Source organism: Rhinatrema bivittatum, chromosome 3 (assembly GCF_901001135.1).
Source record: "Rhinatrema bivittatum chromosome 3, aRhiBiv1.1, whole genome shotgun sequence".
Lineage (NCBI taxonomy): Eukaryota > Metazoa > Chordata > Amphibia > Gymnophiona > Rhinatrematidae > Rhinatrema > Rhinatrema bivittatum.
The window spans coordinates 338,211,027-338,236,498 of record NC_042617.1 but is presented as its reverse complement, the minus strand read 5'-3'; the positions used below and the strand labels follow the sequence as shown (position 1 = coordinate 338,236,498).

The following is a 25,472-nucleotide window of genomic DNA, read 5'->3' as shown; positions in this document are numbered from 1 at the left end:
CCAAACAGCAAAAGTTATACAAAAAATAAAAACCCCAATGCAAAGCAACCTTAAAACCAAAGTTAACATTAAATGATGGGCATCACAGTAGCAAGGTTTATATTGCTAGAGAACTGCCTATAACACAAGTGATATTTAAGGGTGAAAACAAGCGTATCCACATTAGGTCAGTGTTTCCCAACCCTCTCCTGGAGGAACTCCTAATAAGTCAGGTTTTTAGGATAGCCATAATGAAAATGTATGAGACAGATTTGCATACATTGTGTATGCAAATCTAACTTATGTACATTCATTGTGGGAAGCCTGAAAATCTGACTGTATAGGTGTGCCTCCAGGAGAGGGTTTGGGAAACACTGCATTAGGTTATGGACAATTTTAAGTAAAGGATCTTAACACTATTTAGTTGTATAAAAACAGTATTTAAAAAAAACAAAGCCATTCTTATTTCTTTATTTTTTAATATCTCCTTAAAGCTGTGCACATTCTAGGATTCCTTCCTGATGGAAGGAAACTTCAAGTTGGTAGCATCTTTCTATTCTCAAATATTGTATTAGTTTCCTTACGGTTGTAATGTGTCAGTTAAATATATATATTCTGAATAAAGAAAAATGAGTGGAGTGCCTCATGGATCACTCCTGGAGCATGTTCTGGTTCAATCTCTTTGTGAGCAATTTTGTGGCGGGGTTAGGAGGGAAGATTTGTCATTTGCAGATGATGTTAAGATCAGCAACAGAGTGGACATACCTGAGGGAGTAAATAGCAGCAATTTAAATTTAATAAATCTTGGCTATCCACCAGCTAAATTTCAATACTAAAATAACGATAGGCATTTGAGCTTCAGCGATCCAAAAGGAGTGGTGCATAATAGGGGGAGGGGCTTAGAGAATCTGATGTCCAAAAAGCAGGACAGAACGAGTAAAAACCTCCAGGGAAGCTATGATTCAAATCATGTTGTCACTCCTTTGATCTTGGAGAATGTCACTTCACTCTCCCTTGTCTCAGATAGAAACTTAGGGCCTCATTTACTAAGCATTTTTCCCACAGAGACCGAATGGGAAAAGAGCTTCAGTAAATCAGCCTCTAAGATTGTAGACCTGAATGTAATCCACTTTGAAGTGGCTGACCAGTGACAAAAGGCTGCATATAAATCAAATCAAGTTGTATACACACTGAGCCCCAGATTAAAATTTAGTTTTATGGTGCACCTTGATTGTGAAATAAAATATGATTTTGCTATACTTTAAACTATTACACATGTAATCTTTACAAAGCTGCTATTCTAATGTGCTGTAAAACATTTTGGCTGAATTGTGTATTCAAGACAGCAAGTAATAAATCGAAGTAAATAAATACATGATTTCAAGGTAGCAAAACAGTGTTACAAGGCAGTGAGCAGAGCCAGAGGGGAACTAAGATGCATAAGATGTTTACCTAGTAGAAAAAAAATCATGCCGTTACACAGCTCATTGGTCCAGGGCTGCTTCTACAGCCAAGTCCATAAGCAAAGCACAACAAGCAACACTATGAATTTTCAAAAAAGCTCATCACCCAGTAAAAAAAAAAAAAATAGTTACTAGCTAAAATTTATGGGTATCGTAAGGTTTGGGGATAACTGCACAGAACAAAGGTTACTAGCCTTAAGAGAAATATGAGAGTAACCTGCACAGAATGGCATTTACTACCTTAAGCTTGCTGGGCAGACTGGATGGACCATTTGATCCTTTTCTGCTGTCACCAGTATGTTACCTCACCTGGGATAGTGTGTCCAATTCTGAAGGCTATATTTCTAGAAGAGCAAAGACTTGTCCAAGGAGCGCTACCAAAATGGGACAAAGTCAGCATCAAAAGTCTAATGAGATGACACTTAAGGATCTAATCACAAATACCTAACAATACATTTTGTCTCCTGACAAGGGAGATATGACAAACATTCAAATGAGATTGAGTTAAATAGTGACCAATGTGTTGGTCCAAACAAGGGATGGTTGGAGAGATGCAGGTTAGTGTGATTTCTGTTACAAGGTTGATATAACTTTCGGTCTAGATCATATGGTGCTCTTAATAAAAGGTAGATCTTCTGCAGATTTAAGTAGAGGAGGTAAAGGATATCATCTGTCAGACCCAAATTTATTATGGGTTCGGTTTATTTACTTGTTAGATCAACTTTCAAGCATAAATAAAGGTGCTTGCTATGGGTTCTTCTGCCCCCAATTTCCCACCAAATTCCAGTCATGGGAAATAAAATAGCCAAGTAAGGAAGGCATTAGAGATGAGAAGTCACAGTATTACATTCTATTCCATTAATCCCCCTCTAATATTTTCAAAACTACTAAAGGACAGAAAAATGTTGGTTCTTTTTAAGGTAATGCTAGATAGGCCAAAGGAAAAGTAGATACACTCCATGAGTTAATTCTGAAACAGAGAATGGACAACCTTTTATGACAGTCTTGGCTTCATGTTTATGATGTGGTAATTTTAAATCATTTATATCCAAAGAATTTCAAATGTATATGTGGACTTCATGTGCGAAAGGAGGCTCTTGTACTGTATCGTGATTTAGCTTTGAGGCTGATTTCTGGATGTGAATGCTTAATGGTTAGCTTACAGGGAGAAGCTTGATTAGATACTTTATTGATTTATTGTTGAGATTAAATGGCCAAATCAACCAGTTTCTTCTGCTGATAGATAAAGTCCTGCTGTCATCTCCCAATTGGGAAATTTTAATATACCTATTGATTATGAGCTTCTAGCAGACTATAGAATAGGCCACACATAGAACAGGACATATGTTGGATTTAATTTATTTACCAAGGTAAAGTTAGATTCAATATTACATCATCAGTGCTCTGGTCAGATCATTTTTTATTTATTGGATACAGCCAAATGTAAATGTCCAATTAAATGGCATTAAACAGCTTTGGTCTTTTCTTAACAGGGATCCAGATAAGGTTATAGAGGCTTTAGGATCTATTCCAGATTCATTTCAATCTTTATATGTGAATTAACTTGCAGAAAATTAACCAAGACTCTAGATATGAAGGCCCCTATTTAAAAAAAACAAAAAAACAAAAACTTACAGTAGGAATAAGGAAAAAAATCAGCCATTTGGTGTATGGAAAAACTGCGCACTTTAAAGAAAGTAATGAGGCAAGAATAAAACAGTCTCCTACAAGATAAAGGGAGGAGAAAGAGCTGTCTACATCATTTAAGCTAGCAGTCACAACTACAAAACAAGCATACATCTGTATGTATTTGAAAGAAATATATATGCCTCTTACACACTAAAATCAGAGAACATATTACACTCCTACTCTTTCCATACTTCACTGGCTCCCAATTTGACAGCATATTCACTACAAAAGTTTAACACTAATTCACAACTTAATTTATAATCCCTCTGCCTCTCGTTACGTACCACATTACATCTGTATCAGCCCCAGCATTACCTACATTCTGTCGATCAATATTTCCAAGTCACAATGATAAAAATCACAAGATTAGAAATGAAAAGAAAGCGCGCATTATGAGTGGCTGGTCCTATCTTATGGAATTCCCTTCCAACAGCTCTTAGACTTAACTAATTCTAAAGAATTTAAGAAAAAACTGAAAACTCATCTGTACGCTGTCGCCTTCAACACAAAAGAATAAGCTGACGTTTTATTTTATTTTCCTATTTCACTTTTTACTTATTTTATTTTTCTTTTAATGAGTATATGTTAATACCTGTCTTATAGCTGGACATATGTTCCTTAGCTTATATACATTTATCATTGTAAGATTATGTACGTTACACATTGTAAACCGCTTAGATCTCTTATTTGTATAGGCGGTATACAAAAGCTTTTAAATAAATAAATTATTTCATTACTAGTCTAAAGGAAGGCTCTGCTAAGTAGACTTGCTTACCTGTAACAGTTCTCCAAGGACAGCAGGAAGTCAGTCATCACACAGATGGCATCGTCCAATAAAGCCCAGCACAGAAATATTATGTCAAAGCTTTTAACACTTGGACTGTGCCTCACTGATCATGCCCATGCATGCTAACACACACATAGGCCCCTTCAATCTTGATCTTTAGCAATTAAATATGAAGCCAACTCCAAGGTGAGGCAAGCAGGTATCATGAGGGCTGACATCCTGCTGTCCTCTGAGAAAGCAGAGATGCTTACCTGTAACAGGTGTTCTCAGAGGACTGCAGGATGTTAGTCCTCACCCATGGGCGAAGACATCGGATGAAACCCGGTACAGAGAACTTATTTCAAAGTTTCTAGAACTTTGACTGAGCCTCATTAGGCATGCTCAGCATGCATTATACTACATGTCCATGCAGGGTCCCTTCAGTCTTATAGAATTCAAGGATAAAATAAAGGCATGGAAACCCAACACTGTGAGGTGGCGACCACGTTTCATGAGGACTGACATCCTGTTATCCTCTGAGAACACCTGTTACAGGTAAGCAACTCTTTCTCTGAGGAAAGCAGGATGGTAGCCCTCACTTGGGTGAATCCCTAGCAACAGGCAGCTCCCTAACAAAAAAGGTGACTAACACAAACAAGTAACAATGGGCACAATAACAACCCATTTTGTTGGTGACAGGTGGGGGGGGGGGGCAGCCTGAATAAAAACAATGGGCCTTAGGCAGGAACACCTCCAATAAGTTCCAATGGACAGATTGGCCAAACCTACAGTCGAGTCGACCATCCCTATACAGAAAGTAATGTGATGTGAATGTGTGGCGAGAACTCCACATTGCAGTTCTGCAGATCTCCTCCATGGGAACTGTTCGAAAGTGGGCCGCCGACACTGCCATTGCCCGAACAGAGTTAGCGTTGACATGGCCCGCAAGATGCAGTACCGCCTGGGCATAACAGAAGGAGATGGAGTCTGCTAGCCAATTAGAAAGTGTTTGGCAACAGTGATGCCCAACTTATTCCTATCAAAAAACAAAAAGTTGAGTGGATTGTCTAAGGGCTTCTGTCTGCACCAGATAGAAGGCTAAGGTTCTTTTGCAATCCAAAATGTGCAGTGTTCATTTGCCTTGGTGCGAAAGGGGCCTGAGAAAAAATGTTGGCAGGACAATGAACTGGCTAAGATGGAAATCCTTCACCACTTTAGGCAGGAACTTAGGATCACCCTGTCATGATAAAACGTGGTATAAGGTGGATAAGTCACTAAAGCCTGGAGCTCGCTGAGCACTGAAGTGACCACCACCAAAAATATGACCTTCCAGGTCACATACTTTAGGTCACAGGTGTGTAGCGGCTCAAAAGGAGCTTTCATCAGCTGAGCCAGCACCACCTTTGAGGTCCCAGGACATCATGGGAGGCCTTAGAGAGGGCTTCAACTGAAACAGGCTCCACATGAACCATACAACTATAGACTGTACAGAGATGGGCATACCATCTACACTATGGTGGTATGCGCCAACAGCACTAAGATGAACTCTGACAGAGCTGGATTTTAGGCCAGCCTCCAAAAGGTGCAGAAGGTAATCAATTTTTGTGTGGAGCAGGAGAAAGGATCTAGGGCCTTTTACTCGCACCATATGCAAAACCTCCTCCACTTCAGTCCATAGGACTTTCTAGTGGAAGGCTTTCTAGAAGCCACAAGGACCAGAGAAACACCTTCGGAAAGATCGAGCAGATGCAGAATCAGCCTCTCAACATCCAGGCTGTGAGTGACAGGGCCTGGAGGTTGGGATGCCACAGCCTGCCCTAATCTTGCATGATGTGATCCACAGAAGTCCCCAGACTGATCGGTTTCCAGACAGACAACTCCCGATGGAGTGGAAAACCAGACCTGCTCGGCCAATGAGATGCTATGATGATTCATAGTCCCCCAGTCCTCTCGAAGACTGTGGAAAAGGGTGGAGCAGACAAAACTACATTTACAGAAGGGAATGTATGGGAAGAGCTAGGAAAACTGGAAGTGGATAAAGCCATGGTGCCTGATTAGGTTCATCCCAGGATACTGAAGGAGCTCAGAGATGGGCTGGCGGTTCTGCTATCTGACCTGTTCACTAGATCCTTGGAAACGGGAATGGTGCAGAGTGATTGGAAAAGAGCAACGGTGGTCCCGCTTCACAAGAGTGGGAGCAGAGAGGAGGCTGGAAACTACAGGCTGGTTAGCCTCACCTTGGTGGTGGAAAAATTAATGGAGACACTGCCTAAGGAAAGGATAATGAACTATCTACAATCCGGTGGGTTTTTCGATCAGAGACTGCATGGATTCACCAGGGGAAGGTCCTTTCTGACGAAAATGATTGATTTTTTTGATTGGATGACTACAGAATTGGATCAGGGAAAAGCACTCGTGATTTACTTGAATTTTAGTAAAGCTTTTGATTCGGTCCCACATAGAAGCATGAATAAAAGGAGAAGCTCGGGAATGAGTGCCAAGGTGGTGGCATGGATTACAAACTGGGTGACAGAAGACAGCATGTGATGGTAAATGGAACCTGCTCTCAAGAGAAAACTGTGTTAACTGGAGTGCCACAGGGATCGTTGTGAGCGACATTGCAAAAGGGATAGAAGGTAAAGCTTGTCTATTTGCGGATGATGTTAAGATCTGCAACAGAGTGGACACGCCGGAAGGAATAGAGAGAATGAGATGTGATTTAAGGAAGCTTGAACAGTGGGCAAAGATATGGCAGTTGGGATTCAGTGCCAAGAAGTGCGGAGTCATGCATCTTGGGTGTGGTAATCCAAAAGAACTGTATGTGATGGGGGGTGAAGGTCTGTTGTGCATGGAACAAGAGAGACCTTGGGTGATAGTGTCTAGTAATCTGAAGATGGCGAAGCAATGTGACAAGGCGATAGCAAAAGCCTAAAGAATGCTGGGCTGCATTGAGAGAGGAATAACCATTAAGAATAAAACAGGTGACAATCCCCTTGAACAGGTCCTTGGTAAGACCTCACCTGGAGTACTGTGTTCAGTACTGGAGACCATATCTCAAAAAGGACAGAGACAGGATGGAAGCAGTCCAGAGAAGGGTGACCAAAATGGTGGTGGGTCTCCATCAAATGACTTATGAGGAGAGGTTGAAGGTCCTAAATATGTATACCCTGGAGGAGAGGAGGTGCAGGGGAGATATGATACAAACCTTAAGATACCTGAAAGGTTTTAATGAATCACAATCAATGACACAATCAATGAATTTAACTTCTCTGCTTCTCATGCATGTACGTACTTTTCTGTGTGTTTTTAACTGCTCTGCAAGCCAGTTCCAGGGCTTGGATTGAATCTCTCCCTGTGCTCAGCCCTCTGGTCAGACCCACTCCTCCCCTCCACCTCGTGGTTGCTGACCCCTCCCCCAGCTGGAACACATCAGAGAAGAAGCTAACAGATTCTGCATTTAACTTCTCTGCTTCTCATGCAGGCGTCGCGCGACAAAAGGGCATGCCCCTTTGTGCGCACCGGAGCAACACTGTCAGTGCATCCGAACACGCTGAGACCCAGCTACCTCATACCTCTTCATCTGACCTTCTCTCCCCTTCATTCATCCATCATCTTCACTCAGCTTACCGACTCCCCGCGGACTCACTCATCAGACTTGCAGACTCACTTCAACAGTTGCATGCAGCAGTCTCACTCACTGGACTCTCTCAGCAGTCTGTCACTCAACAGACTCTCTCAGCAGACTGTGTCTCAGCAGTCTGTCACTCTGCTGACCCTCTCAGCAGATGGTCACTCAGCAGAGGAACACTCAGTGGACTCACTCAGCAGAGGAACACTCAGACGAACACTTAGCGGATTCATCGACCTACTCCAGCCAAGATGCGTACCTTCCCAATCCCCATCATCCGCAACCATTTCAGAAACTACATCAAACCCTCCACCGTTCCTAACATTCAACCAAAGAGGCTGATCCCCATCATGATCTCCCCATTCAATCAACTTCTGGGCCTTTCTTTGTTCTCACTAACACTTTTTAATGCCCAATCTCTCACGAAAAAAAACCCACATCATCGATGACTATCTACTGGATGCCAAACCTGACATTTGCGCAATTACAGAAACATGGATGAAACCCACTGATTTTGTGCTGATCAACCAACTTCCCACTCAGATGTACGACATTTTCTCAATCCCAAGACTTAAAAAAAGAGGCGGCGGCCTCCTCCTAATGGCAAAAAAAGATCTAAGCCTTTCACTTCAACACTCAGAAGCAGCTGCACATCTTGAATTCGCAGTCTTTAAATCCACCCACCTTCAAATATGCCTAATTTATGCCCCCCCCCCCCAGGGCTCCTAGAATCAGACCCCTCCCCTCTTATTGAACAAATCGCCAATCATATTAACTACGATGCCCCATCTATAATACTGGGAGACTTTAACCTTCATGTTGACACTTCTCCCCATTCCCCCAATGGCGAAATTTTTCTCTCCTCACTTAAATACCTGGGTTTCAAACAGATCATAGACAGTCCCAACACATAAAGCAGGTCACACTCTGGATCTAATATTCCTTAACGGCCTCTCCTCCGCTGCTAAACCCTTTTGCACACCCATCCCGTGGTCAGCCCATCGGTTGATTACGATGACCCTAGAGTTCACCAAAACCACTCCCCAATCATCTCACAAATACACAATCCAATTCAGGAAAATGTGCACTTTAGACAACCTCAGCTCCCACCTCTCTAAAGAATTAGATCATCTTGATCTCTCAGATGCAGATGTGGCCATACCTAATGGTTCAAGATAACCAACAATGTAGCAGATCTAACCTGCCCTACAATCAATACTCTGTATTTTGTGTTAATTGATTAAGTTATTCTTTTGTATATCACTTTGAGTTGCTCTAAAGAAGCGATTAATAGCTAAGTAAATAAAATACTCAGGATGAAAAAATTGTTTCATTTTTTCTGTTTCATGTTAGCATGTGCTATTTCGAAATAGCATGCACTAAAACAAAAATCACCGTAACAAAAATGTACACACCTAAAATACAGGAATTCATTTTCACAAGCTTGCCTTTATACTTATTTCTCTTCACAACTCATCAGCCAAATCACTCATTTTACCTCCTATCTCCCCCCCCTGCTTGTACCTCATATCCTTAATAGTCTCCATTGGCTACCCAGTCTTCCTAAGAATTCAACAGCCCAACGTTTACTACTTTTGGTTCAATTATTTCAAGCTGTATGTCAGAAGTACCCCCATCAAACACACGTATGTACAGCACTTTAATACATGACACCACATTAAAAACATATAGATATTTAAAACATTTTCACCCTTCAAATTCTACATTTCTTTCCAGTTTATATAGTAAAACATCATTGAAAAGTCACATACATAATCCATCTAACAGTACAGGAAAGGTAGTTAGGGAGCCCCCAAAATATTAAACAGATCTCAGTTAATCTACTGCGCAGAACTAGTGCTTTGTACAGGGCAATGGACCCTAGAGCCATATTTTTACATTCTCTTATTATCTGATATCAGTTTTATGAGCACAAAACAAAACATTAATGCGAACAAAATGTCCTATTCACCCTTGACAGCTGCAGCCTCAGATTTGGCAGTATGTCAGATCTCAGCAGTTACTAAAGTTATGTCCTCCCCTACAATTCAGCAAAGCATCTCCTTCCTATCTATAGATTGGCTCTAGGTTTATTATTTGCACTGTCAACATGGATCCTGTCCAATACGAACCATTACAAATAAGAATGATATAAATGTGCACACTACCTCATTCTGAAGTTCGTCATCACTTTTATTGGATGCAAGCATTTCAAATAACGTGCAGCAGAGGTCATCCACCGTAGGCCCTCCAGACGTTCCCTGTAATGTTTCAACAATGTACTTCTCCACTCTGCAGCGCAGAAAAGAGCCATCTACTTTTCCAAGTAATCTGGCATCGGAGCCATCAACAAAGCAGTCCTGTGAGGGTTCCAAATGATTGTTTTGAAATTTGCAGTAATCTAAGCTAATGTGTTTTTGCATATCAGTTTCACCATTTACTGGCAGTTCCTCAGTGTGATCCAAGTCATACATGTCAAATGAGAACATGATATTTTTACCAAAGCATCTCGTACTATCACCATTTTTTCCTTTAAACATCTGTACAAGGGCTGCAAGCTGTTCTTCTGTGAAGCAGGAAGTGATCCGACATGTGGCATCACAGGCTACCGTGGCAGACGATGATGGAAAGGGCCCAAACATCTGTTTAATAGCTTTTGTCTCATCATGGCCTACACATTCCTTGACATGAAAGATCTTAAAGAGAAATACAGCTGCGCTTTCAATTGCTTCTTGTCCATACTCTGTTCCCACTGTTCAAAAATAAAAGAAATTGAACAAGTTACAGTTTAACAAATGAACAACACAGGAGAGGTCATAAGCTCCAAATGATGAACAAGTACAAAATGGCAAAAAAATTTTGGATTGAACAAATGCAAACGGTAACACTTATTGCCACAAAAGTCAGCAGTGAGCAAGGATGGGAAACGGTGCATTTGGAAAGCTATAGGTGTTCTCTTTCATTACTTAAAACAGTGCATTTTTTGCTCATATGCGATAGCTTACACAATAAATGCAATCACCATTTTCTTAATTGCCACCAGAATCATCATTCATTTTGTGCTTTACACTTGGGGGATTTCTTGTCAGAATAAATGCCTGTTTTTCAGTGCACCTCTACAACTTGACCCTTGAAATATAATGGACTTCAAGCAGTACTTTAATAAAAACAGAGCTCAAAATGTGTCCACTAGCAAACAAAACAGAAGGTTGAGTAATTAATAAGATATGACACAAAAATATATATTTAAAAAGTGGTATATTATATCCTAACAATTAGTATAGCCTCAAGTTTTAAAATTGTGAAATTCTATTCAAAAAAGTGAAAAAATTGGCATGTTCATACATACACTGCACAAGGCAGAAAGGAATCACTTACATGGAATCAAGAGTCCTTTAGCTAATTTGTTTTATGCTTATTTGATGTATGATTTTATTTTGTATTTTATGCTTATTTTATGTATATTATTTTGTAAACTGCCATATTTTTACAATGAAGGCAAATAAATAGCTAATATTGATAAAAAAATATTCTTAATGAATATACTAACCTAAAAACAGAGGGGTATCTTTTTCACACATACAGCTGGTTGATTTTCTAAGGTGGGTATTATGGGAATTAAAAAAAAAATTTGGAAACCTGGTGGGTTAGCATATTCATTAACAGGCCAATGTAATCCAGTGTGCATAGCTGAGCGCACGACTTTACCAGCACTTGGATGCGTGTTTTGAACGCGTGTCCAAAACCCCTCATGCAATAAGGAATTAGCGCATCCAAACAAGCAAAAAGCTAATAGTGCTCATCATATGTAAATTCATGTTGATGAGGCTATTAGCTATTACCTCCAGATATAGCAAATGTTGCTTACCTGTAAAAGGTGTTCTCACAGGACAGCAGGATGTTAGTCCTCACATATGGGTGACATCATCAGGATGGAGCCCAGTCACGGAAAACTTGTCAAAGTTTCCAGAACTTTGACTGGCCCTTACTGGGCATGCCCAGCATGGCACCAACCCTGCAGCCAGCAGGGGTCCCCCTTCAGTCTTATTTGAAAGCTACAGGCAGTGCCAAAAAATAAAACAACAAAATGTTACGAACCCAACACCGCGGGGCGGCGGGCAGGTTTCGTGAGGACTAACATCCTGCTGTCCTGTGAGAACACCTGTTACAGGTAAGCAACATTTGCTTTCTCACAGGACAAGCAGGATGGTAGTCCTCACATATGGGTGAGCACTAAGCTGAGGATGTCCAGACATGCACCAAATGTACCCAACGGCATGCAACAGGCATAACAACTGGGGTGGAATTTGGTAGAGGGCATCCTGAACCCCACTGGGCAGGCGGAAGGTTGTTGGTACATTACGTTGGAAACAGGTTATGCAGGACAGACTGGCCGAAGATGGAATCTTGTCTTCTGGCTTTGTCCAAGCAATAGTGGGCTGCGAAGGTATGGAGAGAACTCCAGGTGGCAGCCCTGCAAATGTCAGGAAGCAGCACCGATCATGGGTGTGCTACTGAAGTCGCCATGGCCCTCACCTCACAGAGTGTGCTTTAACACGGTCTTGAAAAGGAATGCCTGCTTGCTGATAGCAAAAAGATATGCAGTCCGCTAACCAGGAGGGGAGAGTCTGCTTACCCACAGGTTGCCCTAATTTGTTGGGGTGGAACGAGACAAATAACTGAGTGCTCGTCCTGTGGGCAACTGTATGGTCTAGATAAAAAGCTAGAGCCCGTTTGCAGTCAAGGCTATGCAGAGCCTGTTCCCCTAGATTGGAATGGGGCCTGGGAAAGAAGGTAGGCAGAATGATGGATTGATTAATGTGAAACTCCGAAACTACCTTAGGCAAGAACTTAGGGTGAGTGCGGAGTACCGCCCGGTCCTGCAGGAGTTTAGTGTAAGGCGGATAGGTAACTAGGGCCTGTAACTCACTAACCCTGCGAGCTGAAGTGAGAGCCAAAAGGAAAATCACTTTCCATGTGAGATATTTTAGGTCACAGGAGTGAAGAGGTTCGAATGGTGGTTTCATGAGCCGACCGAGAACCAGATTAAGGTCCCAAGAAGGGGCCAAAGTACGTAAAGGTGGCTTGATGTGGAGCAAGCCCTTCAGAAATCGTGTTACAAGGGGTTGTACTGATATAGGGACATCCGACACCTTTATGGAAGGCGGCTACCGCACTGACATGCATTCTGATGGACAATGTCTGATACCAGACTCTGACAGATGCCAGAGATAGTCCAAAAACTTTGGGATTGGACAGGAAAAGGGATCAAGGGACTGAGAAGCGCACCATGATGTGAACCTTTTCCATTTATAGGAGTAAGATTTTCTCATGGAAAGCTTCCGTGAAGCAATCAAGACACGGGAAACTGGATCTGAAAGGTTAAGAGGTTGAAGGATTAACCTTTCAACATCCATGCCGTCAGGGACAAGGCCTGAAGATTGGGATGGCATAGGCTCCCGTTGTTTTGAGTGATTAGCAGTGGGTCCTTTCCCAAGGGAATTTGCCTGCGGATGGAAAGATCCTGTAGTATTGGAAACCACACTTGGCGTGGCCAGTGAGGTGCTATCAGGATCATGGTTCCCTTGTCCTGACGTAGCTTCACGAGAGTCTTCGAGAGAAGAGGAAGTGGAGGGAATGCATAAAACAGACCGGTTGCCCATGAGAGGGAGAATGCATCTCTGGGCTGAGAGCGTTTGCTGCGAATGAGGGAGCAGTAATTGTCCACTTTGTGGTTCTGAGGGGACGCAAAGAGGTCTGTCTTAGGATATCCCCATTGTCGGTAGATGGAGTTCGCTACCGAGGTGTTTAGAGACCACTCGTGCGGTTGGAAGACGCGACTCAGCTTGTCTGCTAGAACATTGTCCACTCCCGGCAAGTAGGTGGCCCTGAGGTACATAGAGTGGGAGAGAGCTTCCGCCCAAATCTGCGCAGCTTCCTGACACAGAAGGAAGGAGCCTGTGCCTCCCTGCTTGTTGATGTACCTCATGGCCACCTGGTTGTCCGTCTGAATCAGGATGACTTGATTGGAAAGGCAATCCTGAAAAGCCCTGAGAGCATATCACATTGCTCGAAGCTCCAGGAAATTTATCTGGTGTTTGGCTTCCTCTGGAGACCAAGATCCTTGTGTCTGCAGATTGGCCACGTGGGCTCCCCACCTGAGGATGGAAGCGTCGGTGGTGAGAATGACTTGAGGATCTGGCATTTGAAAGGGCAATCCCTGGAGGAGATTGGTCTGATTTTTCCCACCAGGCGAGAGACAGACGGAGTGAGTCGGAGATGTGGACAATGGTCGACAGAGGCTGAATAGCTAGAATCCATTGTGACCTCAGAGTCCAATGCATGAGTCTCATGGCCAAGCGGGCCATTGGTGTGACAAGGACTGAGGATGTCATGTGTCCGAGAAGGACAAGGAATTGGCGAGCTGTTGCAGTATTCTGAGACTGCAACTGGTGAGCAAGAGACACGAGAGTTAGCGCTTGTTTTTGAGGTAGAAATGTCTTTGTCTGCAAGGTGTCCAAGTCTGCCCCATTGAACGACAAGGTTTGAGATGGGACTAAATAGGATTTTTTGTAATTGACGAGAAATCCTAGTGAAATTAGAGTGTGTAGAGTCAAATCGAGGGACGACTGAGCAGTTTGCTGGGTTGGAGCCCTGATTAACCAGTCATCCAGATAGGGGTAGACGTGAACACCTTCTTTCCTGAGGAAAGCTGCGACAACTACGAGACATTTGGTAAAGACTTGTGGTGCAGACGCTAGGCCGAACGGAAGCACTTGGTATTGATAGTGCTTGGGGCCTACTAAAAACCTCAGGTACTTGCGATGAGCTGGAGTTATCGCAATGTGGGTGTATGCGTCCTGGAGGTCCAGAGAGCAGAGCCAGTCCCCTCTCTTTGTAGAAGAGGTAGAAGCGATCCCAAGGTTACCATCTTGAACTTTTCCTGCTGGAGGTACTTGTTGAGAGCACGTAGGTCCAGAATTGGGCGAACAGCCCCCGATTTTTTGGGGATCAGAAAGTACCGGGAATAGGACCCTAGGCCTTGCTGCGAGTGTGGAACGGGTTTTATTGCTTTTGACTGGAGAAGGAGGGAGACCTCTTGATCCAGAAGAATGGAGTGGTTGGACGTCCCCCACATCTGTAGAGGTGGGGAGTCCGGTGACAGAGCGAGAAAGTTCAGATGGTAACCCTGAGCAATGATTGCCAATACCCATTGGTCTGTCGTGATTGATTGCCACATGTTGTGAAAGTGGCACAATCGACTTCCCACTGGTATGCTTGGCAGAGGAATCTGGCTGCTGCTCTCCAAGCGGAAGTCAAAAACCTGAAGCAGGTTCTGGCTGGGGAGCTGCTTGCGGTTTTTGTTTTCGGGCTTGGCGAAGCTGAGGCTTTTGATAAGGTCTTGTAGCACGGGACCTTGCTGGTAGCATATAGGCCTTCCTTGGACAGTAGAACGACTTCTTAGAGTCCTTCCTGAAGGGCTGTCTTGAGGAGAAGTCGGAAGGCATTGAAGAGAGCTGTTTGAGAGTCTCATGATGGTCTTTTAATTCGGCCACCATTTGTTGGATCTGTTCTCCAAACAGATTATCTCAGATACATGGTAGGTTGGATAATTGGTCTTGCACTTCTGGGCGGAGGTCAGAAGACTTGAGCCAGGCCCACCATCTTGCCGAAATAGCTGCTGCAGATACTCTGGTAGAGGTATCAAAAATGTTATAAGATGTTCAAATCTCATGTTTGCCTACCTCAAATCCTTTGTTTACAAGGGTTTGTAGCTGGTCTTGGAATTGTTCTGGAAGGGACTCTGAGAAGTCCTGAATCTGCTTAAAGATGACCCTATTATATTGGGTCATTATAAAGCTGATAGGCAGCAATTCGGGAGATGAGCATGGCCCCTTGGAATACTTGTCGACCAATGTTGTCTAGGAATTTTTGTTCCTTAGCAGGCGGGGTAGACAAGTGGGGTTTTGACCTTTTTGCCTTCTTTTGTGAATACTCTACCACAACTGAGTGGTGGTCAAGCTGGGATTTTTGAAAGCCTGGGGCTGACTGAACTAAATAAGTAGTGTCAGCTTTCCTATGTACTGGAGCAATTGATCCAGGGTTTTAGGACCTGATGAACGCGAATAGAGGTGATCACTTTGAGGGCATCCAGGAATTGGAGTAACTCCATCATCTGGTGCCTATCGTCCTGTTCCGCCTGTAGTTGAAAGGGAACCAACTCAGACATTTCCTTCACAAAATTTATGAATGAGAGGTCCTCTGGAGGAGAACGCTTTCTACTTTCAGTGGGAGAAGGTGGTGAAGGTAAGTCATCTGTGTCTGTTGAAGCATCATCACCCCAAGTGTTATAAGGATCAGCAGACTGTCCTTTAGGAAGTGAAGGGGGTTGGACACTTGAGGGTCCTGGTCTAGGCTCCGAAAAAATCAGAGGAATCATCGGAGGCATCGATGATGGCATCGATGGATGACTCTGTGGCGCCGACGAATGTATCAGCATAGATGGATGAATCGATGGCGAGGGGCGCATTGGCATCGATGGCTGAGGCAACACACCCGATGGAGGGATGCGGAACGGTGTTTCTCCTCCCGTTGAAGCTGTCATCGGGGAGGGCATCAGAGGCATCGGAGACCCGGGATCCATCGGAGGAAGGGCGGTCATCAGCGCTTCCATTCTGGATAGCTGTGGTACCAGCGCTGCTGAAATCGGGTCAATGACAGGTTCCACAATTGGTGCCATTGCCAGAGGGACCTGGAGACGTTGCATCGCCTTGTCAATGGCCTCCTGAACCATCCGGTCCAGTTCTTCTCGGAGACCTGGAGCAAGCAGCCCCGGCTCAGAACAGAAGAGGGAGGCAGAGGCATAGCCGGAGGGACCTCCTTTACAGGTGGAATCGCGGCTCCCAAACCCCGATCGGGTGAGGGTTGCCTCGGTGACCCGATCACAGGAATGGTCAGTGCCTTTCCTGGACGGGGCTTCTTCGACGGCGGCTCGGACGGTGGCGAGGTCGATGATTTCGCTCCCTCAATGGTCCAAGTCTTACGATGTCAATGGCGATGTTTTTCCCTGCGATCCCCTCGATCCTGAGGGGGAGCAGAGGGTGTCGATGGCCGTGAAGACGTCGATGGCAGTCTGTCACCGGTCGGTGGTCGATGCTGGCGTGAAGTCGACTGTGCCGGTTCCGACTACGTCGATGCAATGGACGGAGTCGGGGTTTGAGCACGGAAGAGGAGTTCCATCTTCTCCATTCTGGCTTTGCGACCTTTTGGTGTCATGAGGGCACATTTGGTGCAAGTCAGGACATCATGTTCACGGCCTAAACACATTACACAGACTCCATGGGGGTCTGTGACAGACATGGTGCGAGTACAGTCCGGGCACCAACGGAACCCCGAAGCCATGGCCATTGAAAAAAAATCGAGCCGCGGTACGGTCAACGGCCAGTAGGCCACAAGGGCCAAACTCGACGGTAATAGACGGAAAACGGGTAGAAACTTACCGGAGCACCATGGTCAGAGAAAAAAGTTAGAGGAGGGACCCCTGTGGGGAAATTTAACTTTAAATAATTTCGTGAAGAAAATTCCTGTCAGGAATCTCTTCAGAGCTCCTTTACTGCAAGGCTACTGCTGCGCGGAAAAAAAGAAGACTGAAGGGGGACCCCTGCTGGCTACAGGGTTGGTGCCATGCTGGGCATGCCCAATAGGGGCCAGTCAAAGTTCTGGAAACTTTGACAGAAGTTTTCCGTGATTGGGCTCCATCCTGATGATGTCACCCATATGTGAGGACTACCATCCTGCTTGTCCTGTGTGAATAAAAAAAATTGTGCACCCTACTTGCACATATCTACTCTCAAAAATTAACACCTGCCCTGGAGCAGAAAAAGTTTACAGAAAAGCAGAAAATACTGCTTTTCTGTAGTTCCTCCGACTTAATATCATGGCGATATTAAGTTGGAGGAACCTAAAAAAGGAGAACAGAAAGAAAAAAAAGAAAAAACAAATTTTAAGAAGTGCCACTGGCGGTCAGGTTAGGAAAATGAATGCTCAATTAATGAGCGACCGTTTTCCTAACCCACTGACAATCACCGCTCCTGGGTGCCCAATTCTGAGGTAGCGCTAGGGACGCAAAATTTTCCCTAGTGCCTCCTTTCTACCCAGGCTGCCCATTTAAATAGTAAATCGGGCACCCAGGAGAAGTGGATTAGCGCGTGTTGAGAGCAGACAATCATGAGCGCCCGTTTAATGCATGCCAAAATTGCATCGGTCTGAGAGTTTCTTTTTATTGGCATATAATGTTTAGCTAAAGGATACGTGATTCCATCTAAGTGATTCCTTTCTACCTTGGGCACTAAGTATGAACATGCTAATTTTCACTTTTTTTTTTTTTTTTAATTTTAAAATTTGATGGTCATACCAATCATTAGGATATAATAATCCACTTAATATTTTTTTTTGCTCAACATATTTCCTAAGTGTACATGACACTAAATCACAGTGCTAATAATTATTGAAGAGATTAAAAAAATATTAAACCCAACATACAATATTACCTCCATAATTCTAATGGTAACTCTCACCAGCAACTCTGTCCTCCCTCTCTAGCAGAGCTCTAAGGCTACTAGGGGCTTTATGAATAAGCACTCAACCTTCTGGTCTGCAAAATCCTTCAGCAGCAAAATGGCCAAAAGTTGAAGATATAGAAACATGTTGCAGAAACAGATCATGTGGCCATCTAGTCTGTCCATCTCTACAATCCTTACCAGTACCTTGAGAGATCTCCTGGGCTTGGCCCATGCTTTCTTGAATGCAGTTACTTTCTTTGTTTCTACCACATCCACTAGGAGGCTGTTTCATTCATCCACCCTTTCTGTAAAGATTAGAGTACTCCTTAGATCAGGGGTGCTCAATCTGACCCTACAGGCCCCCCCAGCCAGTTGAGTTTTCAGGATTTCCCTAATAAACATGCTTAAGATTTATTTGTATGCACTACCTCCTGTGTTTGGAACCATTTCTCATACATATTCAATAGGGATATCCTTAAAATCTGCCTGGCTGGGGGAGCCCGTAGGACAGGTTTGAGCACCCTTGCTTTAGATTACTCTTCAATCTACTACCCCCTTTCACCCTCAGTCCATAAGCCCCTATTCAAGAGTTTTCCTTTTGCTGAAAGAGACCCATCTGAGGTGTTTAAATGTCTCTACCATCTCTCTCCATGACACCTTTCCTCTAGGGGAATATTTTACAGAGAAAACAGTTTTATATAGGTAGAATTGACACAATGGATATAACAGAAACCTCTATTATATTCACAATATTAATCCAAAAAGGAAGTAATTATTAATTGTATCCAAACTATATCTCCTTGGCAAAAAATAAAGGAAATAAAACATTTACCATTCTACCTTTTAAACAACTTAAATTTTCACATGAGGTAAATAAAAGGAGAGGCAAGGAAAAACTTAGTGAGAGAATCCCAGGAATCTATAACATACATTAGGCTTTAACATAGGTTACATACCAGAGCTATTACTTTTAATTGCCCTTATTTAATCAACTGGGGAAAAGTGGTAGGCCTACAGGCATTCACAAACTGACGAAGCTGTTCTACCTGAAGAAATATAAAACAGTCATCTCCTTTTTTAAGAATACACTTACAGGGATAACGTAAAGTAAACATATCCTAGAGATACAACATCCTGCCTAAAAGACAGAAATTCTCTTCTCCTTATTTGTGTTATCTGTGCTAAATCAGGATATATTCTTATTGCTTGACCATAAAAAGATATAGGAAACTTACGAAAGAAACTACGCATCACATTGTTTAGGTCTAAGACAGAAATAAACGCTACTAACAAGGTATTTCTTTCTAATACATCCGTATCCGAATTTTCCAGAAAACTGGTCAAATTTAATGGAATGGTAGGTGCTGCGGGAATTTCTCCAGCGACTTTAGGAAAGTTCAATATTCGAAGGTTTAAATGCCTGATGTTATTTTCTAGAGTTTCCAAACGTTTGGAGCATGCCATTTGTTCTTTAATTACCGCCAGGTTAACAGCTTGAAGAGACTGAATTTTGCTTTCAGTCTCTAAAACTTTATTATTTGTCTCTGTGGTTTGCTCCTGAATTCCCAATATTTTCTGCTGAAAGTTATAATTTAAGGAGTCCATTTTAGTTTCCAATCATTTCATTGAATGTCCTTGACCCGCGACTAAATCCCAGAGTGACTCAAGAGTCACTGCGTCCGGTCTAGATGGTAATTCTGGGGACTCACCAAATACGCCGGGATATTTTGTTAATTGACCTCCGTTCCTTGAAGTCTCCTCATTCCTCCTACCGAGGCAAACTTCTGATCCAGAGGTTCCCGAGGCTCCCACACCGGCAGCTAACTCAGCTTCTGCCTGGGTAAGTTCCTCTATTCCCGGCGTTGTAACAGGGTCTGTTTCCACCCCCCCAGTCGCTCTGGCCGTGTCATCGACCTGCGACTGGGTAGAGACTCTGTCGGGGTCACGCTGCGCCGGCAGTGGTCTGGTGTCAGGGCTGAGAGATGCCTTGTCCGTCGGAGCTCCCAGCTCTCCCCCGCCGGGTCTCACATCGTGTTCCTCGGTTCTTCCTCCTTCTTGCTCCAGCTGACGCATAAACCGCAGGATGTCTAGTTGCCCCGAGGGAGGTAAGGATTCTGGTGGATAAATCCTTACTTTTCCCTTTCTTTTAGAAGGCATGTCTCAATCGCTGTAAAAACCAGGAGAATCTCGGGCAACCTGCGTTTAGCAGTGCACCTATGCCGCCATCTTGCCCCCCCTGTTGGCTCATGTTTAGATCTTTAAGTCTCTCCCCCACAAACTTTACAAAAGCCAGAAACAGTTTTTCATAAGATATAAAATAAATGTGTGTGTTGGTTTAAGCATAGTTGGCAATATCCTGTAGAGATTGATTCCTGTGCATAATTTTCTGTATACCTTCAAATTTGACAGAAAAAAGGTCTCTGTTTTCCTGTTCAAGGTGGACTACACTATAGAAAATTAAATCTAGAAATCCATCCAATCTCACTCACCAAAAAAAAACAACAAAAAAAACAGTGCTCAGTTTGGAACTTCAAAATTGTTTTCCCTTTTGAAAGGTATATATACTTACTGAGAAGCATTTCCCATCTGATCCAAGCTAAAATGCTTGCATTAAGCTACCCTGAAAAGTTTGATTCTGTGGAGGTGAAGGGGTATACTGAATCAATCCATGTTAAACACCTTTTCAATTCTACCAACATCCTTTAACTCCATGCACAAATGAAATTAAGTCAAACCTAAAAAAAAATCCCCTCCCCCTCCACTGTATATATATATATATATATTTTATTTTATTTTTTTTTTTAAATAAATTCAGTGCATGTGAAAGGTGTCAGCTAGACACCTAACACTTCCATTTATGCACAAAAAATGTAGAGATCAGGTGATGCAAGTATGTTAAATTCCCCACATTGCCCTAAAAAAAACAAAAACACCCCAGAATGAGAGGATAATTTAATTTCCATGCTCATAAGATTTTTTTGCCTCCTTGCTGAGACAACAAAGATACTCAAATAGTGACTGTAGTTCTTTAAAGATGCATTAAATGGCTTTTTAGGCAATACCAACCAAGTCTGATTGGAAGTAGTTACCTAAAATTGAACAGATCTGTAATCACGTGCCAGTACTGAATCATCCCCAGCGCCCCCCCCCAGATTAGGAGTCCATTTTAAATGTTCATTGTAAGGGGGCAATATAAAGTAAGTGACGGATATAGTACTGTAAGTAAATACATCTGGATTCCTATTACTAAGGGCAAGTTTCTATTATACTAAAATATGCTGCCAAATTGTTAATTTTGTATTAACCACAACTAGAAATAATTATTTTGCAAATGGTGTGGGTACACAGGGCTTATAAAAAAAAAAAGGCAAACGGCAACTAATCCTCTATGGCTCTGGGACTAGAAACAATGTTTTTAAATTGGCAATACTTGTCCCATTTTTCAATTTAATTTCAAATCGCATTACTTGTCACAAGCTGTAGCAAAGTGCCACTGCTGACTTTGGAGAGAGCGAGTCCAGAATTAGCATTCCATAATTTTGCCTTACTCATCAGCACTCTAACATCAGAGATATAGAAATGTGATGTGTTTAGACAGAGGCACAGCAGAGAATGCAATGGTTCCTTTAGCCATTTCATACTGGTGGTCATATTTTCTAGTTTTATAATTAACTGCCTCTTTAGTTTCCACTTACCCTATATACTCTACCAAGACGATTCAGCAGAAATATTTATACAGAATAGAAGGCAACAAAGCCTCCTTTCCAATAGCTAAAGAAAAACCAACTTATTCCACAGTGTATGTGAAAAGCTGGCTTACAACAGACTGGCACCTCCCAAAATTCTGGGCCACTGTAGTGGATATGAAATAACAAAAAAAATAAGAATTCACCAAAATGTATTAAACAAGCTTTCGATTTTTGTTTAACTTGTGTTTCACTAATAAGTAGTAATCTTCTAAACAAATTAAAAAAGACAGTCAATCTCACCCAAAACCTTCGGTTACCAAGGATTCCATTGGCTAGCTACACTCACCAGCAGGGTATACGGTCCCCTTCTCTGTCATCTTCTGCTCTTAGTACTTCCTGTTGTCTATTGTGATCTAAACTGGAGAGTTTGGGTATAGATATTATAAGGTTTCAGTTAAGGACTGTCCACCTAAACATGTGGGATGGCATCAGGCACCGAGGGTTAGCTAATACTTTACCTGCTGGACCCCAATAGGCTGAAGCCTCATTATTGGGTCCTGCTATGTCAGAGTCTCAATGTTGGACCCTGATAGGCTGGATAAACCATGGAGCATTCCATGATCATTAGCCAAGTTCAGAAAGTAGTCTCTTTACTCAACTTTATGATTTTTACAGATGTCTTCTGTTATTAAGAGATTCTCTTTTGATCTCTAGAATCCTGCGGTCCAAGATATATAATTATACTGTCTTACTCCCTCCTAATTAAAGGTTTCTGCAAAGCTTGCAAATATTAAAAAAAATGTGCAAGAACAGTTTATGCAGGAAATGTGTGTCAAAAGAAAGAAGAAAAAGTACAAAGGAGAAGCTAACTGCATGCTTTAATAATCTCTATATTAGATGGATTCTGCATTGAATATAAAGAAAATGCAACATGGCTAACAAAGAGAAAGAGAACTATCAGAAAATAAATGAAACTACTAATACAAAATATTGCATTTCATATTGACATCAGTTTTACATATTCACAAACTGATACTTATTTCCCATCTTGCACCCTATGCTCCCAATCCAGATTCTCCCTATAGTATTTCACGCCAAACAAGTCCCCTTCAGGTTGCCACATTATCTGCCTCCGAGCCTTTTATCGCCTAAACTCCCCTGGAGGTTTTGGTTTTTTTTATTATTATTGTTTGGCAAGCAATACATGCCAGGAAAATCAAGTGCTCTAAGAGAGTTACAGTTTATGGTTCTCCCTCACTTGCCACCATTTGCTACTGCTTAACTATCTTTCAAATAACCTCTTATTAACCACCTTTACTTATCAGTTTATTTTATGCCTCTCTGTTCCATTTACCATGCTCTGTTCACAGTTCCACTGTGAGTGGCTTTTGAACGAGAAACTAAAGCCAATGACAAGACAAAAATATTCTACCCGTTTGTACAAAAAGCCAAGAAAGCCAATAAAGCAGAGTTGCTTACTTGCAACAGGAGGAAAGGCTGGTTGGGATGGCACAAGTGGCCTCAATGTTGGGTTATGAGACCTGGGGAAGACCTCAGCCTGATTGATTTCCAAATGGATATCTCCCAGAGGAGTGGAAACCTGTTCTCTCAGTCAGTGGGAGACCATGAGCATCATAGGCCCTTTGTCCTCGCGAAGTTTCAAGAGAGTCTTCGCTACCAGTGGAGCTGGAGGATACACATACAGGAAACCCTTGCCCCAGTGGCAAGCAAAGGCATCCAAGGCTGGTTTGTTCCAAGGCGCTGTGAAGAGATCCACATCCAGGCTCTCTCAAAAGGCTTAAGATCCAATCCAAGACCCCTTGGTCCTCACACCATTTATGGGGTCTGAAGGCGTGACTCACTCTGTCCACTATTACACTCTCCGTTCCCGCCAGGTACAAGGCCCTGAGTTCTGTGGAAGAGGGCCCAAGGCCAGATCCAGACCACTTCCTGACACAGGAGGTACGATCCCATACCTCTCTACTTATTGACATACCACATCACCACTTGCTTGTCAGTCTATCAGAACAATTTTGTTGTACAATTGAGCTCTAAAAGCCCACAGCATGTACCTGATCACCCAGAGCTCCAGGAAATTGATTTGACAGAGATGTTCCTGGGCGGACCATAGATCCTGGATGTCAAGTCTATCTAGATGAGGCCACCAGTCCAGGGTGGACACATGGTTAGGACAATTTGGGTAGGAGGACATTGGAAGAACACTGCCCTTTCCAAATTTGAAATTTCACGCCAGTAGGACAAAGAGTCCAGGAGGGATAGTATGACTGATGAGATACAGGAGGTCCTGAGTGGCTTGTCGTCACTGCAAGCTCAAGGTCCATTGGGTTTTTTGCATTTGCAAATCTGCTAAGGGAGTGGCATGTACTGTAGCGGCCATACTGCCCAAAAGCCTCAACATGTTCCATGCTAACTCCTGCTGGCTCTGTTGAATCCCTGCCGCAATAGTCATCAGGGTGATGCCCCTTTGCTAGGGCAGGAAGGTTTTTGCCTGAACCAAGTATAGCAGGGCTCCAATAAAGTCCAATTGTGGTGACAGACTGAGATAGGAATTGGGGTAGTTGACAACGAACCCTAGACTCTCAAGCACAGAAAGTCGAACGCATGGATTCATCAGCCCCTGCCAGAGAGGTGTTCTTGACCAACCAATCACCTCAGTGAGTACGTTTACCTGTAATAGATGTTCAAGGATAGCAAGATATCAGTCTTCACAAAAACCATCCATCTCCCCATGGAGTTGGTTTCTCCAACATTTTTTTCTTTGCTAAATTAGGAAATTCAAGGGACCCAGTGTAGACATGTGGTATTATGGTATGTGTATGCATGCTCAATGAGGCTCAGCTAAATATCTGGGTATCCAGGCAGGATATTCCCATGTTTCTCTCAAGGGTAGTAACTGCCACTCCGTGCAGTTACCACCAAGCCTTATGAGAAGGGTAGCAATATTAATAATCAATCAAAACCAAGGAACTGTCAAACCCATAAATTACTGCTAGCAACATTTTTACTGCGTGATAATTCAAACAGTGTTCTTTGACATTCTTTGCTTTGAGACTTGGCCATAGAAGCCGTCCTGTGCTTTTTCCCTTATGTCTGCATATCAGTACACAAAGCGTAAAAGACAGGATCAATGTTGGTTGCTGCCTGTATTCAGTTCCCCTTCCCCCTTTCTCCTCCCTGCCATCAAAGCGAGGAGTGATGTTGCAGTTGCATCAAAAGCATCGAGGATATTGATTAAGGGTAGTAATTCCCATGCCTTGTTAAAAGATAATAACTGCTGTTCCGTGAAGATTACCTCTAGGCACCCTCTTCTTCATTTCCGTCCTCTAACCTTCAGGGATCCACAGTGTTTATACCATGCCCCTTTGAATTTGTTGACTGTTTTCTTCTTCACCACCTCCTCCAGAAGGACATTCCAAACATCCACCACACACTCTGTGAAGAAGTATTTCCCGATGTTTGTTCTGGGTAGTCACCCCTGGAGTTTCATTTTATGACCCCTAATTCTACTGTATCATTTCTGACGATAAAGGTTTGAAGTTTTGCATCAATAAAACCATTCAGGTATCTGAAGGTCTACATCACATCTCCCCTGCACCTCCTCTCTTCCAGGGTATACATATTTAGATCTTCCAGTCTTTCCCCATATGTCTTCCAATACAGACTCCACACTATTTT

General features: G+C 42.9%; 1 protein-coding gene across 9 annotated transcripts in view; it reads right to left on the bottom strand.

Annotated features, from left to right (window-relative positions):
- The window catches only part of ASCC3 (activating signal cointegrator 1 complex subunit 3), a 1,498,074-nt gene that overhangs the window by 1,356,466 nt on the left and 116,136 nt on the right, over positions 1-25,472 (bottom strand). For all 9 annotated transcript variants that reach the window (XM_029595363.1, XM_029595357.1, XM_029595354.1 and 6 more), the window contains one exon: positions 9,694-10,277. In XM_029595363.1, coding sequence (XP_029451223.1) covers positions 9,694-10,277 — 584 coding nt within the window. The remainder of the gene's footprint in view (positions 1-9,693; positions 10,278-25,472) is intronic.